Source organism: Mesoplodon densirostris, chromosome 1, assembly GCF_025265405.1.
Source record: "Mesoplodon densirostris isolate mMesDen1 chromosome 1, mMesDen1 primary haplotype, whole genome shotgun sequence".
Taxonomy (NCBI): Eukaryota; Metazoa; Chordata; class Mammalia; order Artiodactyla; family Ziphiidae; genus Mesoplodon; species Mesoplodon densirostris.
This window is the reverse complement of record NC_082661.1, coordinates 226,023,761-226,047,280: the sequence shown is the minus strand read 5'-3', so window position 1 is coordinate 226,047,280 and position 23,520 is coordinate 226,023,761. Positions and strand designations below refer to the sequence as shown.

Genomic DNA, 23,520 nt, shown 5'->3' with positions numbered 1-23,520 from the left:
ATGCTTAGAAACTTTGAGGGATCTCAGGACACAGTATCTCAAAATGGTTCCTGAAAAGAAGTCAGTATGATAAAAATGTTCCTTGCCCTATTCTGAGGAGTGATTTTGTGAATTATTTCAAAGACATATAAGAAGTTTTAATTCTGTATAAGAAGAATGTTTTGGTGTGTTATTCCAAAGACATATTTTCACAGGGTCTAGATTTTCATGGATATATGTATATGTACACACACACACAGATGCATACATATGCATACACATGTGGGTGTCTATGTCTCTGTAGATAGACACACACACACATATGCACACACACACACACACACACACATATGTATATATAGAGAGGGATACTTTCAAATGTATGGCTTATTGACTAGCAAACATGATAAAATTTTCACTACAGTTGCATCCCTATAAATGGCTTCTTTTGTTAAAATTTTTCATTAATTTAATTAATTTTGACAACAAAAACTAAGACAGATACCTGCATTTCTCTATGATAGTAAGAACTGATCTTAGAGTGGTCCCAGCTAGGTGCTTAAGTGTTTGGAAAGAAAAAGTGTTGCCCTACCCTCTTCTTCCAAAATCTGCTTTTCCTTTTCCTTAAGGAAAATAAGTCATAATAAAATATGGATGCTTATCAAATTAAATTTGTTTTCTCAATTTGTTTTCCTGATTTTTCATTACTCACATTTTCATCAGGAGTTTAATTACGGGAAACATCAATCTTTCATCACCTGATTAACAGTAGAACCATTTCCAAATCACTTTTGTAAACAATGGCTTTCTAAAGTTCGCTTACTGTAGATGGTCCTAATCCTCTAGAGTACGTTTATGTAGGTGGAAAGTTACACTGGTGTTCTTTATGTTCCACTTGATCTAACTGTATATGGGGATTAAAAAAATAATATCAGTTGTTTTTCTGATTTTCTATAATGTTTTAAAAATAATATCAGTTTTATTAATGAAACTAGTCCAGGTCCATAACTTTACATGAGTCAAAATGAAAGCCTGTCATAACTTATGTCAAAAGGAACTAGTCTACTTCAATGTTCTTTAACTGAATATTTATTGACCATCAGTGATGAGCCTGACACGGTGCTGTGCTCTGGAAAATGAGGTAAAGAAGCAGAATCCATATTAGTGACTTGTTTTGTCCATTGATGGGTGTTCAAGGCATAATAATTTTTAGCGAGTAAGATTAAGAGATTAAGGGATACTGAATTTTGCCACATCTTTTTGTTTTCATGTTCCCCAAAACTTCTCATTGATGACAATGGAGTTCCAAAGTATTTGAAATTATGCATTTATTCATATCTTATATTTTGTCAGAAGATTGTATCTGTGCGATCAAAGTTTCCAGTTTAAAAGTAAAAACATTTGGTAGATAAATCATCTGTAAAATTAGACGAATCACCTTCATTTGAATGTAAAGCATTGTTTGGATATAGTCTAAAATCAGGTGGAATTTGCTCCCAAAGTAGAATTCACAACTTGATCAGCTTTGTAGATGGTTAGAGTCAAATTACAACACAGTGCCCTGTAACTGATTTTATTATTTCTATTTTATTATCCATGTTTATTTCATCCATTCTTTTTTGTGTTAGAAACATTTTTAGGAGACAAGACACTATTTAAATGTGCAAAGTAAAATCTATACTTTGGTCTGAAAATTATTCAATATAGTATTATCAAATAATTCTAAGTTAAATCTTTTGTTAACATTTTATGTGTTAGACGATTGTGTATAGTATGCATGTTTTGGCAAGGATAGTGGTACCTAAAAGAGGATGCTTAACAAAGATAAATAGACATCTTACAAATGAATGTGTGCTCAAATATACTTAAAATATATTATGGATGTTACTGCATATTTGGAGTGGGATTGATTAGCTCAGTCAGTTATTTAATAAAAAGTTTTTATTAAATAATAAGAATAAGAATGGTTATTATTCTTATTTTAATCTTCCTCTTAAGTTAGGGAAAAATCACTTTCAGCTTCTACCCATAAAACAATGCAGTAAAGAAATTAATACATAGTGGCTTTCTGAACTAATATAAAGCAAACAACCTAAAGTCACGTAGTTACCTATACTACTCCCCCCACACTATTTCAGACAAAGATATTTGAGTTATACATTCACTAATGATATGTGCCTCAATTTACCTGTATTTTAAAATTTTAATAGAAATATTAATTTTAAAAATTTGAGAAGGAAAACAAATAGGATTGCATATGATTTTTATTTTATTTGAACATATCTTGTGTTTATACACACACACACACACACACACATACACACACACACACACACAGAGTAACCAAACTGGAGTGCACAATATAAATACAGATGTACTTCTTGATATCCTGCATGTCATTATGAGTATTTCCTGATAAATATTCTCTGGAAGTAATGACATTATAATGACTATAAACTAATTCATCAGAGCAGAAACCATTATTTTAGATATTTAATTATTATAATAATGCTGCAATTGACATGTAAGCATCTTTGAATATGTAAATCTTTAACTACATCTCAGAAATTGTCCCCTAAGTTAGATTGCTACAAGTGGAATTATCTTGTAAGGAAAAGTTACCCCTTCTCTCCAATGTAGTTATTTATACAATTACTTGTTTATATCAGTGTGGACTTGTGAATAATTTTATTCTTTGGTTTATAAACCAATAGTGTTATTGTTTATTTGGGGCTCCAGTTGTGCTAGAGTTAGCTTTGGGAGCTCTCAGTGGCCTTTTGACAGCTTCTCCTGCTACAGGCTACATACTTTCTTACTTACTTTCTTACTTTTTTATTCACTCCCTTATTCTCTGGTATCATGAGGGACTTACTCTAGTCTGATCTGTATTTGCCCCAACTCTAGGTTCAGCTATTTTCCAAGGAACCCTGGTTTCTTTTACTGGAGAATAGCGTTTAGAAACCAACATTTGGGTGGGTAGGGACATTCTGATGGTTCTTTGTAACAATAGGTACTCTTACCAGCAGTACCTGTAAACACTCTTTTAACTTCCCAGCCTTAAATATTTTCACTGATTTCATGCCATTTGGGGTGAAAAAATCATATTGTAATTTCTGATTATTTTTGACTTAACATTATATAACTTAATACTATATTTCAAAAAATTATTTTGGTAATTAAATCCATTTCTTCAATAGCACCAAATTTATCCCCAGCCCATAGCTGGGGTGGAAAATCATTACATTCTTTTCCTTTTATAGTTAATTAATAAATTGACTCAGTGAGTGATTTGAGTCATCTAGAGTTCATTGTTCTATATAAGGTGCTAAATACTGATAGGGATTTGTTGTCACATCATTTATTAGTGATTATTTTCCTCACATTTGATTAGTCTTTCCTTATAATTAAGTTCTGCAGATATTTTTAATCAATTTTAGTCAATACACTAATTTTGATCAATTAATCAGTGGATTCAGTCAAATTTTGTTCATGTGCTTTTGACTATTGTGTTTTATATTGGGATACATTTTTTAAATTTTAATTAATTAATTAATTAATTAATTTTTTGCTGCATTGGGTCTCTGCTGCTGCGCGCGGGCTTTCTCTAGTTGCAGCGAGCGGGGGCTACTCTTCGTTGCAGTGTGTGGGCTTCTCATTGTAGTGGCTTCTCTTGTTGCAGGGCATGGGCTCTAGGCGCACGGGCTTCAGTAGTTGTGGCACACAGGCTCAGTAGTTGTGGCTCATGGGCTCTAGAGCACAGGCTCAGTAACTGTGGTGCACGGGCTTAGTTGCTCCACAGCATGTGGGATCTTCCCGGACCAGGGCTCGAACCCGTGTCCCCTGCATTGGCAGTGGATTCTCAACCACTGCGTCACCAGGGAAGCCCTGGTATACATTTTGAAATCTCATAATTAACCTTTAGACAGTCAGTTTTTCTTTCTTTACCATCATTTTATTTTTACATTATAATTGGTGTTTCTTTGTTGGTTAAACAGATGGTCTTCTGAATTGTTGCTACATTTATTCACTTTTTTATGTTCCTCTATAACCTGCAGATATTTCTCTTTTCAAGTTGCAGATTTTTCTTTTTATACTGTATCAATTTAATAATGTTTTAAACCTGTAGTTTTGAAGGTATTTTTGTTTGTTTTAGATCCAGGATTTGGCAGTATAAATTTTGGACTTACTACAATTAGTGCTGAGAGAAGTTAAACTTTCTCTACTGTTCTGAGCACAAATAATAGATTAACTGTTCCAAACTCCCATGGCTTATATATATTCATATATTTTCTTAATAAACAAGATTGTCCTTTTATTTTTTGTACACTTAAACATACTTATAAGCATCTTCTGTATGTGTAGTACCACATGCTTTCAATTTCATAATAAATTGAGGACTCAACGATAAAACCAGTGAATTTAGAATCTTAGATTTTGATGTGCCCTTAAGGATTATGTAATTAAACCTCCTAAATTATGTTAAGATGCTTATCTGTAGTATCTGCCAATTTTCCCCTAGCCTGTGATACACATCTCCACTGATAGAAAACCATTTTTTATGTCCTAAAATGGCATACTCCAGATGTTGATCTAAATATGTTTTCTTTAATTTTACCCGCTAGCCCAGATCTAATCATTTGCAACAAATGGAACAAATTTACTTTCCTTTTTGCACATTATAGCCTAACATATCTGAAAGCAACCATCATGTTATTTTTTGAATTGCCACTGTTTTGGTCATTTTTCAAAGGTTTAGCATCAAGTGCAGAGTAACACAGGAGGACCACTTCTCTACTTTTAGATACTATTCTATTATTGATATCTAAGTTTACATTTGCTATTTTGACAATAGTATCTTACTATTAGCTTCATTGAAATCCATAAACCATGCTAAATTGGACCTATCCTTCAGGCTTCTCAAAATTCAAGTAATATTTAAGCACCACTCTGTGCTAGAGTGAAATATTAGGAGCACAAGGAGACTAAGACACAGTCTATCTCAATTCTCCTGAAGAGATTGGTGTCTAAACCCACAACAGTAATATAGTACACTTTTGAGTACATGCTAATAAATACCTGTTTCTTTTATCCATCATATCTACTGCCCTACTCAGGTTTATTTTATTCACATCTTGGAAACATTTCCTGTCCACTCGCAGAAGTAACAGATAAAAATGATGGGAAAACAGAGATAAATATATATCCTTGAGGCATATTACTAAAAAGAATTGTATGCATTGAAATACACTTGTTAATCACTACTCTTTGGGGATGTGTGTTAATCCAGCTATGTATTGACCCATTTGTGTTATTGCATGGCCTGTATGTCTCTGTTTTTCACATAGGTGTCATGAAGTGCCCTGTGAAAGGCCAAATACCCTATGTCATTGAATATGTTTTTCTAATCTACCCTAGCTGTAAGCCCTATCAAAAATGAGATGAAGTTCCTGTGCCATAATTTTCCCAAATGAGCCCATTACTGGCTTCAAGTCATCACTGCCTCATACAAAGGAGATAAACCTCCCTGGAGATCACAGAATTAGTTCATGTACAACTGGTTAGTTTCATGTTCCTTGATTGTCACGTTCTTCCCCAATTCATAATTTTCTTCTAACTTGCAGGCACATGCCTTGGAATCTGAGAATTTATTTTTCCCCCACATCTTTTACTTTATCGCTGCCTGCCTCCAGTTAACACAATTGTCTGGTAACTACCAAGAATTTATCAGTAATTTATCACCAATTATCCATGACTAGTGAATGCCAAAGATCAGTCGTCTGAAAAATTCCCCCCCATACTCCAAATAGGGACAAATCCAAAGTTTTAGCAAATCACATTTTTTAGCAAATCTTTTTTCCTATCTTTTTTTTTTTTTTTTTTTTTTTTTTTTTTTTTTTTGCGGTATGCGGGCCTCTCACTGTTGTGGCCTCCCCCGTTGCGGAGCACAGGCTCCGGACGCGCAGGCTCCGGACGCGCAGGCTCAGCGGCCATGGCTCACGGGCCCAGCCGCTCCGCGGCATATGGGATCCTCCCAGACCGGGGCACGAACCCGTATCCCCTGCATCGGCAGGCGGACTCTCAACCACTTGCGCCACCAGGGAGGCCCTTTTCCTATCTTTATCTTTGGTTGGCCAGAGTAGCTATCTTCCTAATACACCTGAAATAATTAATGAATAGAACAATTAATCAGTTGACACAATTATATCTAAATATATCTAAAACAGTTCATGGCATTAAGCCTTATGGAAGAGACATACCAAATACATGTTAGTTGGAAGACAAAGAGGAAGACCCTTTCATTCAATTGACAGATATTATTTGAGCATCTATTCTGTGCCAGGCACTGTATCTAGAAATAAATACACTCAGTCATTGTCGTATTCTTGCAGTCTGGTGGGTGAGCAACTTGTATTTGAAAGGAGATACACAGAGATTTTTCCAAAGACAGCATCTACAAGATAAAGAAAGTGGAAGAGGAAGTATCCATTTGGGAATCTTCAGCAGATAGATAGATGAAACTGGATAAAATAAAAAGAGAAAGAATAGGAAAAAATGAGCATAATCCCTAATATAGAGCCTTGGGGTGTGGAGAGTGCCCTCAGCTGAGGAGTAGGAAGCACCAAGGGATGAAAATCAAATGCATCTTGGAGACCAAATGAGGGAAAAGAGAGGAAATAGTCACCTTAATAGTTAAAACTGACTGCACTTGCATTTCTGTGACATGCACTTTGCTAAGCTTTCCATCCCTGCCTGCCTTCCAGGCAGAGTGATCCCTGATTGAATTAGTCAAAAAGAACTGGGTCTGCAGAATAACTGTTGGACAAGGAATGCTTAAATTATAAGAGCAGTTTTGCATGTGTGTTTACCTGCCTTTATGTTTGCTCTTAATATCTTGATGAATGATTTCCCAGGTAGTCATAGCTAGCGCTTCACTTGTTGGTTATGTTTTCTTCTTATCTTACAAGGCCGTAAATTCCCAGACTCCCACTTGCCTCTTCAAGTGCTTTGCCATCTTCTTCATGTCACCCTACCTCAGCCTTCCTGATCCAGCCACACTGGACTCTTTGGAGAGCTCACCTTGTGCTTTTCAATGCCAGGCTTTCAAAGGTTTGCCCACCTCTACTGTCCACAGGCTCAGTCTTCACATCTTCTGGGGCACCTTTTCTGATCTTTCAGACCAGGGTTGGCGTTACAAGCGGGGGACCACTTGCAAGTACACAGAATTCCTCAGTCAGCAGGACCCTTTGCTCTGGGTTTAATACTCTATGGTCACCATCTTACCTTTTTTAATAGTGTTAGCTTTGTGTTGTAAATAAATAATGGGCAAAGAAGGCTATGCCTGGGACTTGGAGACTCGGTTCATCTCCAGTTCTGTCTCCCTGGTTCTCCAGTGCCTGCCTAGCTTCCCCATCCTTGTCCCAGTCCAGTGACCATCTCCCATTCCCACCCTCACCTACTAAGGGACCTGGGCGTGAGTGCTGGAGAGTCAAGGTCAGTCTGGGTGCCTTTGAAGCTCTGCACACAAGCATCCCCACACCCAAAGGACTATGACATGAAAGAGTAAATAGAAATCGCCATGACGGGCCGAGAGAGATACCACTGAGGAAGAAAGAAAAAAAGCTAGTTTACTGCTTTTTGAGCAAAAGTCTCACAATTTTATTTTTCACTGGATTCTGCACATGATGGAATCATGCTTTCAACAAGGGTTGTAAGTACAAAGGCCCACAGTCATCGTGCAGGTTAACATGAATGAGTCAGGTGAAATTGATGGACACTGGAGCAAACTAGGAAGTAAATGTCCCTACAAAGAGGGCCACCACTACAGCTCTAGCCAATCATTCCCATGGGGGGATCTGGACCTAAGGTTATTTACCACATCTTCTGATTTTTCAAGTGACTCTGAATTTTTATATAAAATATCCCAATTTTTTAAAGGTTGATAATAGATTTTTAAAAATTATTGCAATGTGAGGAAGGCCAAATAAAATACATTTGAGGGCCAAATGAAGCTGTTCATGGGCCACTAGTTTGCAGCCTCTGTATCTCTGATTTATTGGTAATGCTGTTTTAAATGTTATTGCCCCTACTAGTCTTGGCTCTGTGAGAAAATATGCCAAGTATTTTTGATTTGGTCTTGAATCTCCAGAGCCTAACATGATTCTTGGCAAGTAGAGTCCAACGCGTAGTCACCTTGATCTATAACTGCTACCAGACAAGAAATGCTTAAGTTTTCTTGGTATTATTGACTATCTTCAGTGTATGTGCATATTTATGCATACATGCTTGAAAATCATTATATCCTCGGAACTTGCACTAAACATTCCTTAATATTCCTGGAGTCCATAAATTTCTACACATGAATGTTTAGAATTCCATTGGGAAAGAAACATCAATGAATGAGACTTTTTTAAACTCACAGGTCAGCAGGTGAGACAATTTTTAAAATACACTTACAAGTTAAAATTAAAACTTGGTAAAAAATAAAAGATGACACAGAGATTTTTATTATAAACTTAGAATTCCAATAATAATTGTACCCTATGACATTGTTGAACATTTAGTCTTATCAGAAAATTAATGTTTCCCTTAAAAATTGTGCCGTGAATTATGATGTAACAAAACAACACTTAACCCAGAGCCAAGATACTTGGCAAGTCCACAGTTTACTAATTTGGCTGCATGACCTTTGGCACATTGCCTAAATTCTCTGGACCTCACTTTCTTTGTTGGTAAAATACAGATCATCTGCAAATTTTTAAGGTCTCTTCCAGTCCTGAAGTTTTACGATAATAAAGATGTCACATTATTTTTAAAGTGATTTTTTTTCTTTCCTTTCAGTCATTCAACATATTTTAGTTGAGCATCTACTATACAGGCACTATTCTAGACACTGGGATACAATAATGAACAAAACATACAAAACACCTGACATCCTGAAGTTTGTATTCTTTTTACGTCTCTCGACATAAAAAAGTAACATAAGAAATAAGGGCACCACCTAATATGTTAACAGTGGCAAATGCTGTGGAAAAATATAGAGCGAAGTAAAAAGGTTTTGGAATATTGTTGAAGTTTTGTAGTCAGTGCAAGCTTCACTGAGAAGTTGATGTTTGAACAAAGACACAAGGAGGTAAGGAAGTGAGCCATGTGGATACCTGGGGTAAGGATATTTGAGGCATTGAAAACAACTAATGCAAAAACCTTAAGGCATAAGTATGCCTTCCATGATCAGGAAACAGCAAAGAAGCTGGTTTGGTTTGAACAGAGAAAGTGAAGAGGAGAGAGTAGAAGATGAATTTAGAGGTAACTTGTTGGGGGAAGGATTATGCAGGGTCTTTGTATTGACTTTGGCTATTACTCTGAGAAAATCAAGAGCTAATTGGAGGGTTTTGAGCAGAGGATTAAACTGATTTGACTTAGATTTTAACATCCAGGCTGTTATGTTGAGATTAGACTGTAGATGGAAAGAGTAGAATCAGGTATAGACCAGTTAGAATCCAATAGTTAGAATCCAATAGAATCCAATAGAATCCAATCCTAGAACATAATTCTCTAGGTGAGACATGATGGTGGCCTGGACTAATAAGAAAGCACAGTGGAGATGATGAAAGGTAGCTGGGCTCTGTACTTGCTTTGAAGGTGGTGCCAACAGAGTTTTCTCATGGTTTGGATGGGAGATTGAGAAAAAAGGGAGGAGTCCAGAATCACTGGACAATTTTTGGCCTGTGCAACTGGAAGGATGGGTGGCCGTGGACTGGTTGGGGAGGACTCTGGATAGAACAAGTTTTGTGGTCAGGAACAGAAACATGTTCACTTTGAACATGTTAAGTTTACATGGAAATATCAAGTATGCAGTTAGATTAAAAAAATCTGAAATTCAGGAGAGACGTTCAGATAAATGATCTAAATTTGGGAATTGCCACCATATAGATGGTACTTAAAGCCATGAAACCGAATAATGTCAGCAAAGAATTGAGTGTTCAGAGAAAAGGGAAATGACCTACAGATTACAAATGGGGACAGCTCAATGTTAACAAGTGAGGAGCCAGCATCAAAGCTGGATAAGGAGTGGCCACTGGTTTAGGAGTGACCACCAAGCATGATATCCTGAAATCCAGGGTTAGAAAGTGTTCCATGAAGGTGTGATGAACATGCCCAATGCTGCTGGTAGGTCAAGTGAAATGACGACTGAGAAGTGACTGCTTTAGCAGCGTGGAAGTCACTGGTGACATTGATGAGAGTAGCTTTACTAGAATAGATAGGGATTAAAGCCCCAGTGAAGAGGAAAAGGAAGAAAAGGAACTGGAGACAGCATGTATGGACAACTCTTTGAGGACTTTCACTGTGAAAGGAAGCAGAGGAAATAGGGTGGAAGCTATAGCATGAAGTAGGGTCAATAGAGGGTTATTTTTTAAAGATGGGTAGATGTGTGTGCTAATGGGAATGATCCAGTAACAAAGGAAATATTGATGATGTTAGAGGCAGGGGAGAGAATTGCTTGAGTGATACTCTTCAGTAGTGAAGAGGGGGTGAGACCCGGTGTACGGATAGAGGATCTGGTCTCAGCTGTAGAACAAATAGTCATCCTCAGAAATAGGAGAGAAGGAAGAGCATAAGAAATAAGTGCTGGTGAGTGGACAGACATTGGGTCACATGTCGAAATGACTTTATATTTGTTTCCATTTTTTTAAAGATAGTAGCTAACGATTTGGGGTGGCTTAATATGTGCTAAAACTTATTTTTAAGATACTGCCTTTATTATTTCACTCTTGCAACACTCATAGGAGTAATTCCACACATTTAATGGATGAAGAAGTAGGGAGTTGAAGTTACCTGTGCACTTTCATGCCAAGTCTAGTGGCAGCGCCTGGATTCCAACCCTGGTGGTCTGAGTTGAGAACCTGTCCCCTCAACCACGATGCTGCACTGCTGCTGTTCTTTCCAGGAAAAAGCATCTCTAATCTTAACTCTGTACAGATAATTTTTTGCTGTCACCCTTTGAACAAAATGTTAAGTTTTATCAGACACAAATTAGCAGTATTATGGGATAGCTTCATGAAAATCAATCCCATCGGTATCTCTTAAAAATTTACTATGGAATTGTACCTTATGCAGAAATTAAGAATTGCCAAGTATTCATAATTACAATTGAAATATTATTTAGCGTTCTCATAAATCTGATGATACTCACTCCCACAGAGAAACTGGGATAGGCAAAGAAAAAAGATGCATATATCCCATGTGGGAACTGTGGGGCATATAATTATGGAATAGAGTGAGAAATGGTACTGTTTATGTTATGTTTGGTTACTTGCCTACTTACTCAGCACTTATAAGTTAAACCTGTTTACATGAGGCTTTGTTGGATTTGTAGAAATAATTTTTAAAAGGATGCATTGTATTCCACTGGTCTTGAACTTTACTGGCCTTGAACTACTACACTCACCTAGTTCGCTGCAGGGTAGATAATGTATCTCCCTTCCCCCTCTGGGGGTCTGTGCTCTAATCAGGCTTTCATCAACCCAATATCGACCACCCCTCTTTTCTCAGTCTTAGATACTGGACAAAATTTAAATGACAAGAGCTGTCTGATGTAGATGTATTGGTGATTTTAGGTTGCTCAATGACCTATGACCTACGCACTTATTCTTAAAAGCTCAGTGTGTTTGAAGGTCAGAGTCCTGAGGTTACAGATTTTTTTAGGCCAAAAGGCAAAATAAGCTCAAGGAATGTGAATATGTGACTCTTCCTGGTCCAATGTAAACTCTGATTCAAAACTTTTGTGCTACAACCAATGCAGAATTTGTTTGATTAATGGATTTAGTTCTTGGAAACTGTCTTAGCAGAATTTACTTAAGGCTTTCAACTTTGTGCTATGAAATGAGAAGTTTAAGCAGGATATCAGTTGATGCATTTCCTTTGCTGTTTTTCTAAGAGCAAGACTGGAAAGTTTTATGACATTGTTCTCAGACTGGCAGGACTCAAACAAATAAGGTTCCCTTGACATGAGAAAAGTTGCCTTTGTTCTTCTCCTAGCAGTGTGTCGAGTTGAGCAGCCCACTCATTTCTCATACAACTGGAAGGTGCCAAGATCAGTCACTTACCTTGGATCCTAGTTCACTGGACACTACGATGATAACATTTGAAGATACACGTTTGTCTTTTGTGTGAATACCCTTGGAGCCTTTAAGACTGCTCCTACTAGATGTAAAGGAAGGTACAACATTTATATGTGATCTTCCTCCCAGGCTTATCATTAACCTTGCCCTACCTGATACCCATTGTTTCTAGGTTTGGCCTTGCTTCTTAGCTTTTGGCTCTCTGCTCACCCATACCCTGCACCTTCCTTTTTCTCTCCCCACCCCTACTTATTCCATTCCTTATGCCTACCATGGTGACTGCACACCTGGTTTTCCATTGTTTTTTCCTATGGCTTCAGGCTCAACACTTACTTCCCCTTTATTCCTGCCTTTTCCACATCCTTAAAGTCATCTCAGTCCCTTCCCTGCTCCCCTCCAGTCCCATTTCTGACCTCCTCCAGTTAGTTTATGGGTTCTGTATTTTAAGCTCCTTGATGGTAGGGGCCATGAGTTTTAATATTAGTATTGACCATAGGACCTCACATTGAAGAGGCTCTATTTGTCTAAGGAATAAGGTTACAGTCGGCCCTCTGTATCTGCAGGTTCCTCATCCACAGTTGGTTGAATGCCCAGATGTGGAACCCGTGGATACAGAGGGATGATGGTACTATGCCATTTTATAGAAGGGACTTGAGCATCCTTGGTTTTTGGTATTCGCAAGAGTTCCTGGAACCAATCCTCCATAGATACTGAAGGACGAATGTCTTTCTCACAATGGCAGTGAAAAAAGAGGGGACATTGATATAAGGAAGAAAGGTTAGCATTTTTTTTTTTTTTTTCGGTATGCGGGCCTCTCACTGTTGTGGCCTCTCCCGTTGCGGAGCACAGGCTCCGGACGCGCAGGCTCCGGACGCGCAGGCTCAGCGGCCATGGCTCACGGGCCCAGCCGCTCCGCGGCATATGGGATCCTCCCAGACCGGGGCACGAACCCGTATCCCCTGCATCGGCAGGCGGACTCTCAACCACTGCACCACCAGGGAGGCCCAGCATTTTTTAAAGAAAGATAAATACAGGTTTTTTGTTTGTTTGTTTGTTTGTTTGTTTGTTTTTAATTCCTGGACCAGATTGTAAAGGTGGGCAAGGAGTTAGGAAGACTTGGAGGAGGTCATTCTGAGTGACCAAGGAAGTCATTCTAGGCAGCCCAGCCTCAGCAGGTGCTTTTCTTTCCCTGATTACTCGTCTGTTGTCTGGATTAGCCTCACTTCTGTGTCCTCTATCTCAGAGATACGGCTGATATTTGGAGGCCTCGTATGGCCGGGTGTTTAGAGTCTATGACCAAAGTTGGCCATGTGTAGTATACAAAGGAGTCCTGCTAGAAGGTATCTGGAGAGGAAGACTTATTATTAGTTGACCCCTCTGAGTGCTGATGTTCACATTGTAAAATTGTACCCAAAAGACAGAGGGGCGCAAAGGTAGCTATCTCTGGGTTGACGGAGGACATAGGCTCTTCAAAACCAACAAGGACTCTATGGGCAGGGATATGATATACCCACTCCCAGCCCCCAACCTTGAACTCACTGCCAGTTCTGTGCTACCTGAGGTTTGGGCATCCTATGAAAACCCTGTCAGCTGTGGGATGGGTCTCTGTTCCTCTCAGAACCTTGGAAATTTTATCACCCTCCTTAAAGGCCATTCTAATTGCTTGACTTCACAGTACATCATCTTCTTAACTTAGGCGAATCCTAAGAGCCAGGCTCATTTCTTCTCTTATCTCCTTGCATAAAGTTTAATGGGCATGCAAGCTGTGAGCTTGTCTTCCCCCCACCCCCACGTCTAAAAAGTGGTGATAACAAAAATAACAATGGCTACAAGCTTCCATGAAGTGAAGTTCATATCTTAAATGAGAGAAAGAGACCAAACACCTGAGAAGAAAATGGCTCAGAAATTGGAAAGAAAGCATTATGCTCTGCTACCATTGGTTGGTATTTGGCTCTTTTATTTTTCTCCTGAGCAACCTAAGAGCCATTGAGCTCAGAGGACGTGAACACCCTGTACAGGAAATAGATGGTGTGTAGAGGAGGTGAGGGGGGTGCCCGGCAGCCGTTCTTTGAATCCTTCAGTGAATTCACTTGAATACGTTACAGAAGCTGGAAAACAGGCTCTGCTTGGATGCCTTCCAACACACTTCACAAAGCTCAGGAAAAGCTCAGCAAAGCTACACGCATTTTATGCTTTCCTGAGGAAAGACTCTGCTTCTTGGTCTCAAGGTTAAGGAGTTTCAGCAAGTTTTTATAGAGACACTAAAACATTCTCTTCATATTTTCCTCTGTCACTAAAAGGAGCCCAGGGGATAGAATCAACGATGTGGGCACTTAAGTGCCTGCTGGGCCAGTTAGCTTCTGTGAGAGGTGTAGGTGCGGTGACTACATTGTGGTGAGCCCTTAACTACCCTGCGTCCTTGGGTATATCAGGAGTGTGTGTGTGTGTGTGTGTATGTGTGTGTGTGTGTGTGTGTGTGTGTAAAATCTCAGTTGAAACGTGAGGAAACTAAACTCAGAAGAGTGGATGTGTGCATTTCAAGATTTCTTCCTTGGACTAGAAAATGCAGAACGAACACCATCTTTATCCCTCCCAGAAAATGGTTTTCCCATCAGGACAAAATAAACCCCATGTAAGTTGTAAGTATGGAGAGACAGGAAGCTGTGAGGGATATGACAGTGGTCTCAGGACAATCAGGAGCTACAGCTTTTTTTGTTGTTCCCCCCAAAATATATTTTTTTAATTTTTTTTTTTTTTTTTGGCTGCATTGGGACTTCATTGCTGCACGCGGACTTTCTCTCTAGTTGCAGTGAGCGGGGGCTACTCTTTGTTGTGGTGCACGGGCTTCTCATTGCGGTGGCTTCTCTTGTTGCGGAGCACGGGCTCTAGGCGTGTGGTCTTCAGTAGTTGTGGCTTGTAGGCTCTAGAGTGCAGGCTCAGTAGTTGTGGTGCACGGGCTTAGTTGCTCTGCGGCATGTGGGATCTTCCCGGACTAGGGCTTGAACCCGTGTCCCTTGCATTGGCAGGTGGATTCTTAACTGCTGCGCCACCAGGGAAGCCCCAAAAAATATTTTTAAAGAGAAAACTAAAACATTTCTTTTGCCTTTGTGAGAGGGATTTGGAATGCTCATTGGAGCAAAAAGGCTGTTTATGAACTGACTACTTTGGCCTTTCTTTGGCCTGTCACACTCCATTGTGTTTATTTCAGAACCTGAGATTTACACTGAGTGACTACTAACAGGGAACAAAACCTGAAGCCATCACAATTTGCATTTGCCAGTGAGGTTTTCCTTTATCTGCTGAACTTAAATTGCTTTTTTTCTAGAAAAAAAAAGTATTTTTAGCTTTCTCAAGTATGCTTCTTTATAGGAAGCTTATTACTATCTTTAAGCCATTCTACCTTGCTCACCAACTTGTAATTTTCTCATTCATCATTAATGTTTTCTTATATTGCCATTTTCCTTAACTTTTAGCCATAAAAAAGTATATATAATTATAATAAACAGAGACACTGGAATATTGCTAGTGTCAGACAAATACCTAACAATACCCCTAGATTTAGAATTTCAGTGTATTTATTTATTTTTCCAGGTCCTCAGTTTTATTCTAGAAGGACTAGAAATCAGGTGATCTGTCTGTCTCTTTTTTAATGCCATTGTAATTTCTGATTGAGTCAAATGGTTAGATAAGTGTGAAGGTAGGTTTAGAAGTGAGTAAAGAAATTATCCTGATGCTAATGAAGAAATCTGTGAAGATTCCTCTTTTAAAGATCTTCAAGAAAACCATCAGCTATATTTAAGTTGAGCTGTCAGTATCTTCCAAGGGAAAAAATTTAAGTTAATTTTCCATTTTCTAATAGAAAGAGCCTATTACACTTTTGGCCAGGTTATTGACCACTTGACACAGGAGAGTAAGATGCAAAGTGCCCATACAACATGGACCTGCTGTTTGGGAACTATGCAAATATATAAAAGACTATATAAATCAGTTACCTGAATGGAGTAAGTGACCAAGTAGTTCTACTTCAGCCTGATAAAACAGCGCCACCTACTGCGCACAGGCTTTATTTTATGTTGGAGAATTCTTCAGTAGAAATTCATCTCTGCAAACCTCAGCACAAAACAAAATAGGTTTTCAGTCTGTTATCTTTTAAGATCTACATCTGGGTCAATTTATTGAGATATTTGTTTTCTGTGTGTGTGTGTGTGTGTGTGTGTCTGCATTTGTATTGAGAACAATAATTAGAGAGTAGGAGAGAATGGGAGATAAAAGAATGTAAATATGAAAACAATAGGAATATCAAATATTCCTTCTTGGTGTCTACTGATGTGTCTTTTATTCTGAAGATAAGTCTAATGTACCTCCAGTTGCCCTTTTTACAGCTACTAATGACATAAAAATCAATAGTCACCGAATGCCTGTTTTACTTGAACCACGGTTCATATCTCATCCTAGGCTGCCCACAGTGATTCCTTTATTAAATGATTACAGATTTAATAGAATTCATTGAATTCTTCATTGAATTCCCCTTTCTCTAGTGTTTTTTTTATTCCTATCATAACACTTAATTCTACAATATTTTAAAATAAGAACTCCTAATATTCCTAATGTATTTTGCATTATAGCATCACATAAACATTTACATGGAGTATTAACAGGAGCACATCTTTTTATTGAGTTGGGGCCATTAATTATCCTTTCACCCATTTTGGTTTATTTCATCTAATCTATTTCACCACAACTTAAAATAAGTAAGTGACAATAGATATGGCACAATAGTGATTACAATTCTTTTCATCACTACCTATAACTCTTCCAAGGTTTTAACTTATTATTGACCTTTCACATCATTCACTTTTTTTTTTTTATAAAGACTTTTTTTTTTTTGACAGTTTTGCTTTATTTATTTATGGCTGTGCTGGGTCTTCGTTTCTGTGCGAGGGCTTTCTCTAGTTGTGGCAAGCGGGGGCCACTCTTCATCGCGGTGCGCGGGCCTCTCTCACTGTCGCGGCCTGTCTTGTTGCGGAGCACAGGCTCCAGACGCGCAGGCTCAGTAGCCGTGGCTCACGGGCCCAGTTGCTCTGCAGCATGTGGGATCTTCCCGGACCAGGGCTCAAACCCGTGTCCCCTGCATTGGCAGGCAGACTCTCAACCACTGCGCCACCAGGGAAGCCCCCATCATTCACTTTTGTAAACTGAGAAGCTCATACCATTTTAGATCTTGATTCATAATTAATTTTTCAGAATTTGCTCATTTTTTTAAAATCATATTTGTATTTTTCCCACTACTGTTAATTTATTTATATATTAATGGAATAACACACAGTCTGGAATTTATAATGTTTGACATTTGTCAGGGGTTTGATTTCCAAATAAACTGAAATAGAATATAACTTGTTTCTATTTCACATGCCAAAGTCATAATTATATAATTGAAACATGTTAAATTTCTAGACATACAAAAATCACAGATGGTTTCAATTTTGTATCCTGATTTGAAGGAAAGCTATTCGAATTCCAAATATTGTCAAAAACTTGATTTTCTCTTACATGTCTACATCTTAAAAGACTTTTGTTATATTTATTATAACTTTACTCATTCAATTAAAAACTGAATATCTGCTATGCTAGCTTCTGGAGATTCAGTGATTAAAGCAGAAATTTCTCACCCTCAGTGAGCTCCCTTTCTTGCAAAACAGCATGGATTGCTCTAGAACAGTAAGAGCAAGGAGCTGTGATGCAAACTTTTAGTAAACAGGGATGGGGGGAGGAGGGGATTAAGGGGAAAATCAAGAAGACTTCCTGGAAGAGAGAAACCCTGAATTGAGTCTGCAGAGAAGATAAAGTGTTTGTCAGGAAGATATATAGGGGGAAGGTGCTCCAGGATTGGAGATAGGATTTGCAAAGACACTGAGATGAGAGAGAACAGGTTTGGGGAAATCTGTGTTGTTCAGCTCACCTGGGACTCAAGGCTGCAAGTGAAAAAGTTCTGAGAGATGAGACTGAACACGTAGGCAGGGGTCAGATAATGCAGGGTCTGTCATGCTTTGGGACTTTGTTCTGAATGTTTTGGTGTGTTTAAAATAGTTTGAGTTAAGGAAGTGAAAGAGTGAGTGATGGGATTCAAACTGATTAGAAAGCCCCCTCTAGCAACTCTGTTGAGAAAGGATTCGAGTAGAATATGATTGGAGGAAGAGGGGTCAGTTATGGAGCGGAATAGAAAGTGGTCCGAAGGAGATGGATAAATGATGATGGGAGAGGGCAAGGGGGAAGATGAGTGTTTGATGGCTTACTATGGTGGTAGAACTGATTTAATGACCCAGTAAATGTAGAGAAGTCCAAGATATTGTTTCCAGCATAGGAAGAGTTTGGTGGCACCATCCACTAAGATACAGGCAATGCACAGATTAGAGATGAGTAGAGAAGAGAAGACTTCTACTATAGATGAGTTAGATACACCCAAGTGGGTGGCTGGTAATAGACACCTGGAGTTCAGAGGAGAGATTGGAATCGGAGATCTTTAAATCTAATCTTTGTGACTCCTTAATAATGTGTAGAACTTCACTGAGAAAATAAATAAATTGGTTCTATCTTCCAAGACCTTCCTTCATCTATCCCGCTGTTCTTATGCCCCATCCACCCCACAGAGGACTGGTATGAACAGTTGTATCCCCTCATCCTTACCCTGAAGGACTGCATGGGAGAAGTGGTGAATCGAGCCAAGCAGTCCCTGACGTTCGTGCTCCTTCAGGAGCTTGCCTACAGCCTTCCCCAATGTTTGATGCTGACGCTAAGAAGAGACATCGTCTTCAGCCAAGCAGTAGGTGCCTCTTGATCTTGTGAGCCCAGCACAGTGATGGGTTGTCAAATAGTATCCTTGGTGAAGATAGATGTCTTTTTTTTGACAGTTTTCTTTGTTTTTAATCTTTTTATTTTATATTGGCATATAGTTGATAAACAATGTTGTGATAGTTTCAGGTGTACAGCAAAGTGATTCAGTTATACATACACATATATCTATTCTTTTGCAAATTCTTTTCCCATTGAGGTTGTTACATAATTTTGAGCAGAGTTTCCTGTGCTATACAGTAGGTCCTTTGGCAGTTTTCTTCTTAAAGGGATTCTTTTCTTAAAGTTTAGTACCCAGTTTTTCTTACTCATAATAAATACAAGCCAAATGGAAACACTGTCTGAGACCTGAAGTATTTATTTCAGCAAAGAGGTGGCCAAGTCTCTGATATGTCCATGCTGTTTCACAGGGCAGAGAGTCTGTGAAGGAAAGGGTTCCCCGCCCTGTCCTCATATTATGCCCAGGGCTCTCCACACCATGCACAGTGTGGATGGCAGCCAGGACTGGCAAAAGGGATCTATTTGCAACCCCTTATTTATACAGCTCCCTCATGAATCCCAGGACAGGAATTCATAATGATCTCTTTTTTGGTGTTTATAAAATAAGTTCACCAGGCCATAGTCTTGAATGGGAGGTTTGACAGGATCACCTCCTTTGCCTACACCCAACCCTAGCCCATGACACCAAGGTTGGCCTCCATCACAATGGCTGTGCTCCTTCTCCCCTCCTGCCTCCACCACCATGATTGAGTTTTATAGACAGACACGTGGAAGGAAAGAGACAGAAGCCTCTCCTTCTAAACCTTCCAGACAAATGGAATGTTTTACCCAAAATATCTCTTGTCCCCCCTATTTCATGCATGACCCAGTAGCAAACGGAGCTAAGTGTCAGGCATTATGCTCTGCCTTATACATATTTCTCCATTGTGTCCTTTCAACGACTCTGCAAAATGAGGACTATTATCTCTATTTTCCGTGTGCAAAAAAATAAGAACAGAAAGATTTGGAACTGTTAAATAACTTTTTATGGTTTTACTGCTTAGAAATGGGAGGGACAGGATTTGCAGATTCTGAATCCATGGTCTTTCCCATTTCACAATGCTGCCTTCCCCAAGCCATACCAGAGTAAATGCAGTCAACGCATTTCAAAATGGATATATAAATAGTTATAATTTTGTTACATATACTTGAAAATTTCTAATTATGTCTGCGATGTCTCAAAGACTTATATATTTTTAAATTAAAGTGTGCTGACCCCAGTAATTTTTTCAATGACTTTTTTTTTTTTTTAGCTTGCTGGATTGGTGTGTGGTTTTATCATCAAATTGCACACAAGTTTGTATGACCCTGGCTTTCTTGAGCAGCTTCACACGGTGGGATTGATAGTACAATATGAAGGGCTGCTAAGTACATATAGTAAGTATTGCTTTAGTCCATGTTAAAATAATATTCCTGTTCATAAAGATATGTGATCCATAGATCCTTCAGTTAAATATAAAAATGAGTAGTAAACCTTTCTTGCATCAAGCATTAGAGAAAAAATGTAATTTTTAGTTTTTTTGTATTCATTTTCCTTGTCACTGTGCTTTTACTCTCATTATGTTTTGAAAATGGAAATATAGATTATTTCACAGTAGAGTCCTGAGCAGCCATCTGGCTTTTTAAATAAAGGCTTTTGCCAACCTAGTTTCAATGACTGGATTTTTAAAGTCCCAACTCTGTAATGTCTAGAGCTGCCCTGTTCAATACATAGGTTGGTGTGGCAATTGAGCACTTGAAATGTATCTAGTCCAAATCAATAAGTACTCAACGTGCACACCAGGTTTCAAAGACTAGTGAAAAAAAGAGTTTTATATTAGTAATTAATGAATAATTAATCATAGTATATTGATTTACAGCTGAAATGTTATTTTGGAACTATCAGGCTAAAGGAAAACATTATTAAAGTTAATTTCACTTTTTAAAATTTTACTCTTTAAAAAGATGATTACCAGGAAATTTAAAATTATATATGTGGTTCACGTTATATTTCTGTTGTGCAGGACTGATCTAGAATCTTATTTAATTACCTCCTTCTTAGGTTTTATTTGTCAGTGTATTAAGATATAAAACTAGCATGAGCTTGGGTCAGTGACCTTCAATTCAGCCATCTCTATTACTTCTAGAAATCAAATGTCAGTCCTGCCAAGGGAAAGAGATCTGCATGATACTTTGTGCCATAAAAGGATTAAAACTTCTCTCTAACCTTCCAGCAAAGGCATTCCTCTTTCCTTCCCTCAAAGGGCATGTGGACAGCTGGAGTCTATTTAACTGGTTCTTGTTTCACTGATGAAAACCTTCAGACTCAGGAAAACGTATTGAGAATGGATTCACTGTCTTCAGAAACTCATTCACTAAACTGTTAGAACAAATTTCAGCAGGGAGGTGGAGTACACAGTGACTTTCTTCAAAGAGTATGTTTGTAACTAGGCTCCTTTGCCCTTGTTTAGGTGAGGAAATTGGAATGCTGGAGGACATGGCCGTTGGTATTTCAGATTTGAGGAAAGTCGCTTTTAAAATAACTGAAGCCACATCCAATGATGTCTTGCCAGTTATAACAGGAAGGCGGTAAGTGTTGTTCATTTCCTAAGACCAAGCTTTGTTAGATATTTTTAATTAACCCCTGACAAAGGAGCCAAGGAGAATTAAGGTTTGGTTTGGAAATGTTTCTTTTGTTCTCTTTTCCTTTTTGGTGAAAAATAAATGTAGGTGACATGACAGGGGAAGATCTTGAAAAACTCATAAAAGTCTCATGAATGTTCGTAAATTGTACTAAAATGAGGTAAGTAGGGTAAGGCTCCCCTATGAAATATGAGAAATTCAAAATAATAGCAGGCATGAGAAGAACATTTTTCTCTTTATTATTATCTAATCTAAAGCTCTGGATGTTTTTACTTTTGCTGGAATCATTTGGTTAATATTGTCATAATTCTTGAGATGACTTGGTATTAAATTCTTGGTATTAAAAGCAGCAACATTTTAGAAAAGGTATATTCCTGTGTCAGGGGCACATACCACAATTTTTCTTAATTTTTTTTTTTTTTTTTTTTTTTTTTTTTGCGGTACGCGGGCCTCTCACTGTTGTGGCCTCTCCCGTTGCGGAGCACAGGCTCCCGACGTGCAGGCTCAGCGGCCATGGCTCACGGGCCCAGCCGCTCCGCGGCATGTGGGATCTTCTCAGACCGGGGCACGAACCCATGTCCCCTGCATCGGCAGGTGGACTCTCAACCACTGCGCCACCAGGGAAGCCCTAAATAAATAGTTTTGAAGGTCAGTGTATAACGGGCAAAATATTAGAAATAATTAAGAAAAATGATGGCATGTAGAATAGACCTCTAATAGAAGAATTACATCCTATGGGCAAATTATTTTAATCAGAAGTCCTCCAAATTTTAAACCATTCTGGCATTAACACTTTTAAGCACTGCATGAGGATATTTGAAATTTGAAACAGTCTCAGATCACAGTGAAAAAACATGAAGAGAGATGGAGAAGAGACTTAAGTATAAAAGTTCACACTAAACTTGTTTTCTTATCTATAGTAAACATATAATTACTTAAAATTTTGTGTGAAGGATGCCCAGAAACATATTGTTGAATGAAAGGTAACTGTTTCTTATACGTAAAGAAAAAACACATCCTCGTAAAACTAAATATTTCATCTGTAGACTAATGCTTAATTTGCCATTCATTGGAAGAAAGAGGAATAAAATTGCTCATACACACACCTAGAAAATAGTACCACTTTGTATTACTGTGAAGATTATTATAAAAAGTGGAAAACTGATACTTTTATCACAATTTATAAGAGAAGCTTACCAGGCCATTTGATATAGACAGAGTATGGATGCTTTTTCTGAGGGAGTTCTTTAGGCTGTATCTAAATTCAAAAGCTATCATACAATTGGGAGTGAGACCTCTGGAGTAGCAAAGTGAGCAGCTTGGAAAATCTTCTTTCCAGAAAGCAACATTACCATTGGATAGAATTTTCTAAAACAACCAGCTTACGACTAAAGACTTAATTTGCACACACACAAATTTAGAAGTAATTATTCGTGAAAAACTAGTGAATGTTGGATAAGTCAGTTGGAGTGTGTGGTGTTTTTGCCAGGAGTTGCTCCCATCACCCCCAGCTCTGTCAGCATAGTTTCACTAGGGCAAAGCAGGCCATGAAAAGCAACAGTCTCCTACCAGAGGGGGTTGACTTGATTTGCACCAGAGAAGAGAAAAAAGCATACTCCTGAAAACTTGTTAGAAACAGTGGTGTTTAGATAACAATTCCATTCACAATAGCATCAAAAGTAATAATTACATCAGACTAAATTTAGCAAAGCTTTCTAAGAGTTGTACACAGAACACATAAAATAAGCTTAGAGACATTAATAAGATCCAGTAAATGGAAAGACAGTACATGTTCACAGATTAGAATGCTCAATATTGTTTAGATGGCAGTTCTCCACGAATTGATCTATAGATTCAATGTAATCACCATCTAAAGCTTGGCAGAAATTGGCAAGCTAAACCTAAAATTGAT

At 38.3% G+C, this 23,520-nt stretch overlaps 1 protein-coding gene across 8 annotated transcripts in view; it reads left to right on the top strand.

The window, feature by feature from the left end:
• INPP4B (inositol polyphosphate-4-phosphatase type II B) overlaps positions 1-23,520 on the top strand; it is a 353,637-nt gene that overhangs the window by 249,629 nt on the left and 80,488 nt on the right. For 6 of the 8 annotated variants that reach the window (XM_060095079.1, XM_060095076.1, XM_060095101.1 and 3 more), the window contains 3 exons: positions 18,746-18,918; positions 20,240-20,363; positions 21,437-21,554. The exons of the other annotated variants lie outside the window; for them this stretch is intronic. In XM_060095079.1, the coding sequence (XP_059951062.1) occupies positions 18,746-18,918; positions 20,240-20,363; positions 21,437-21,554 (415 nt within the window). The remainder of the gene's footprint in view (positions 1-18,745; positions 18,919-20,239; positions 20,364-21,436; positions 21,555-23,520) is intronic. 8 annotated transcript variants of the gene reach the window in all.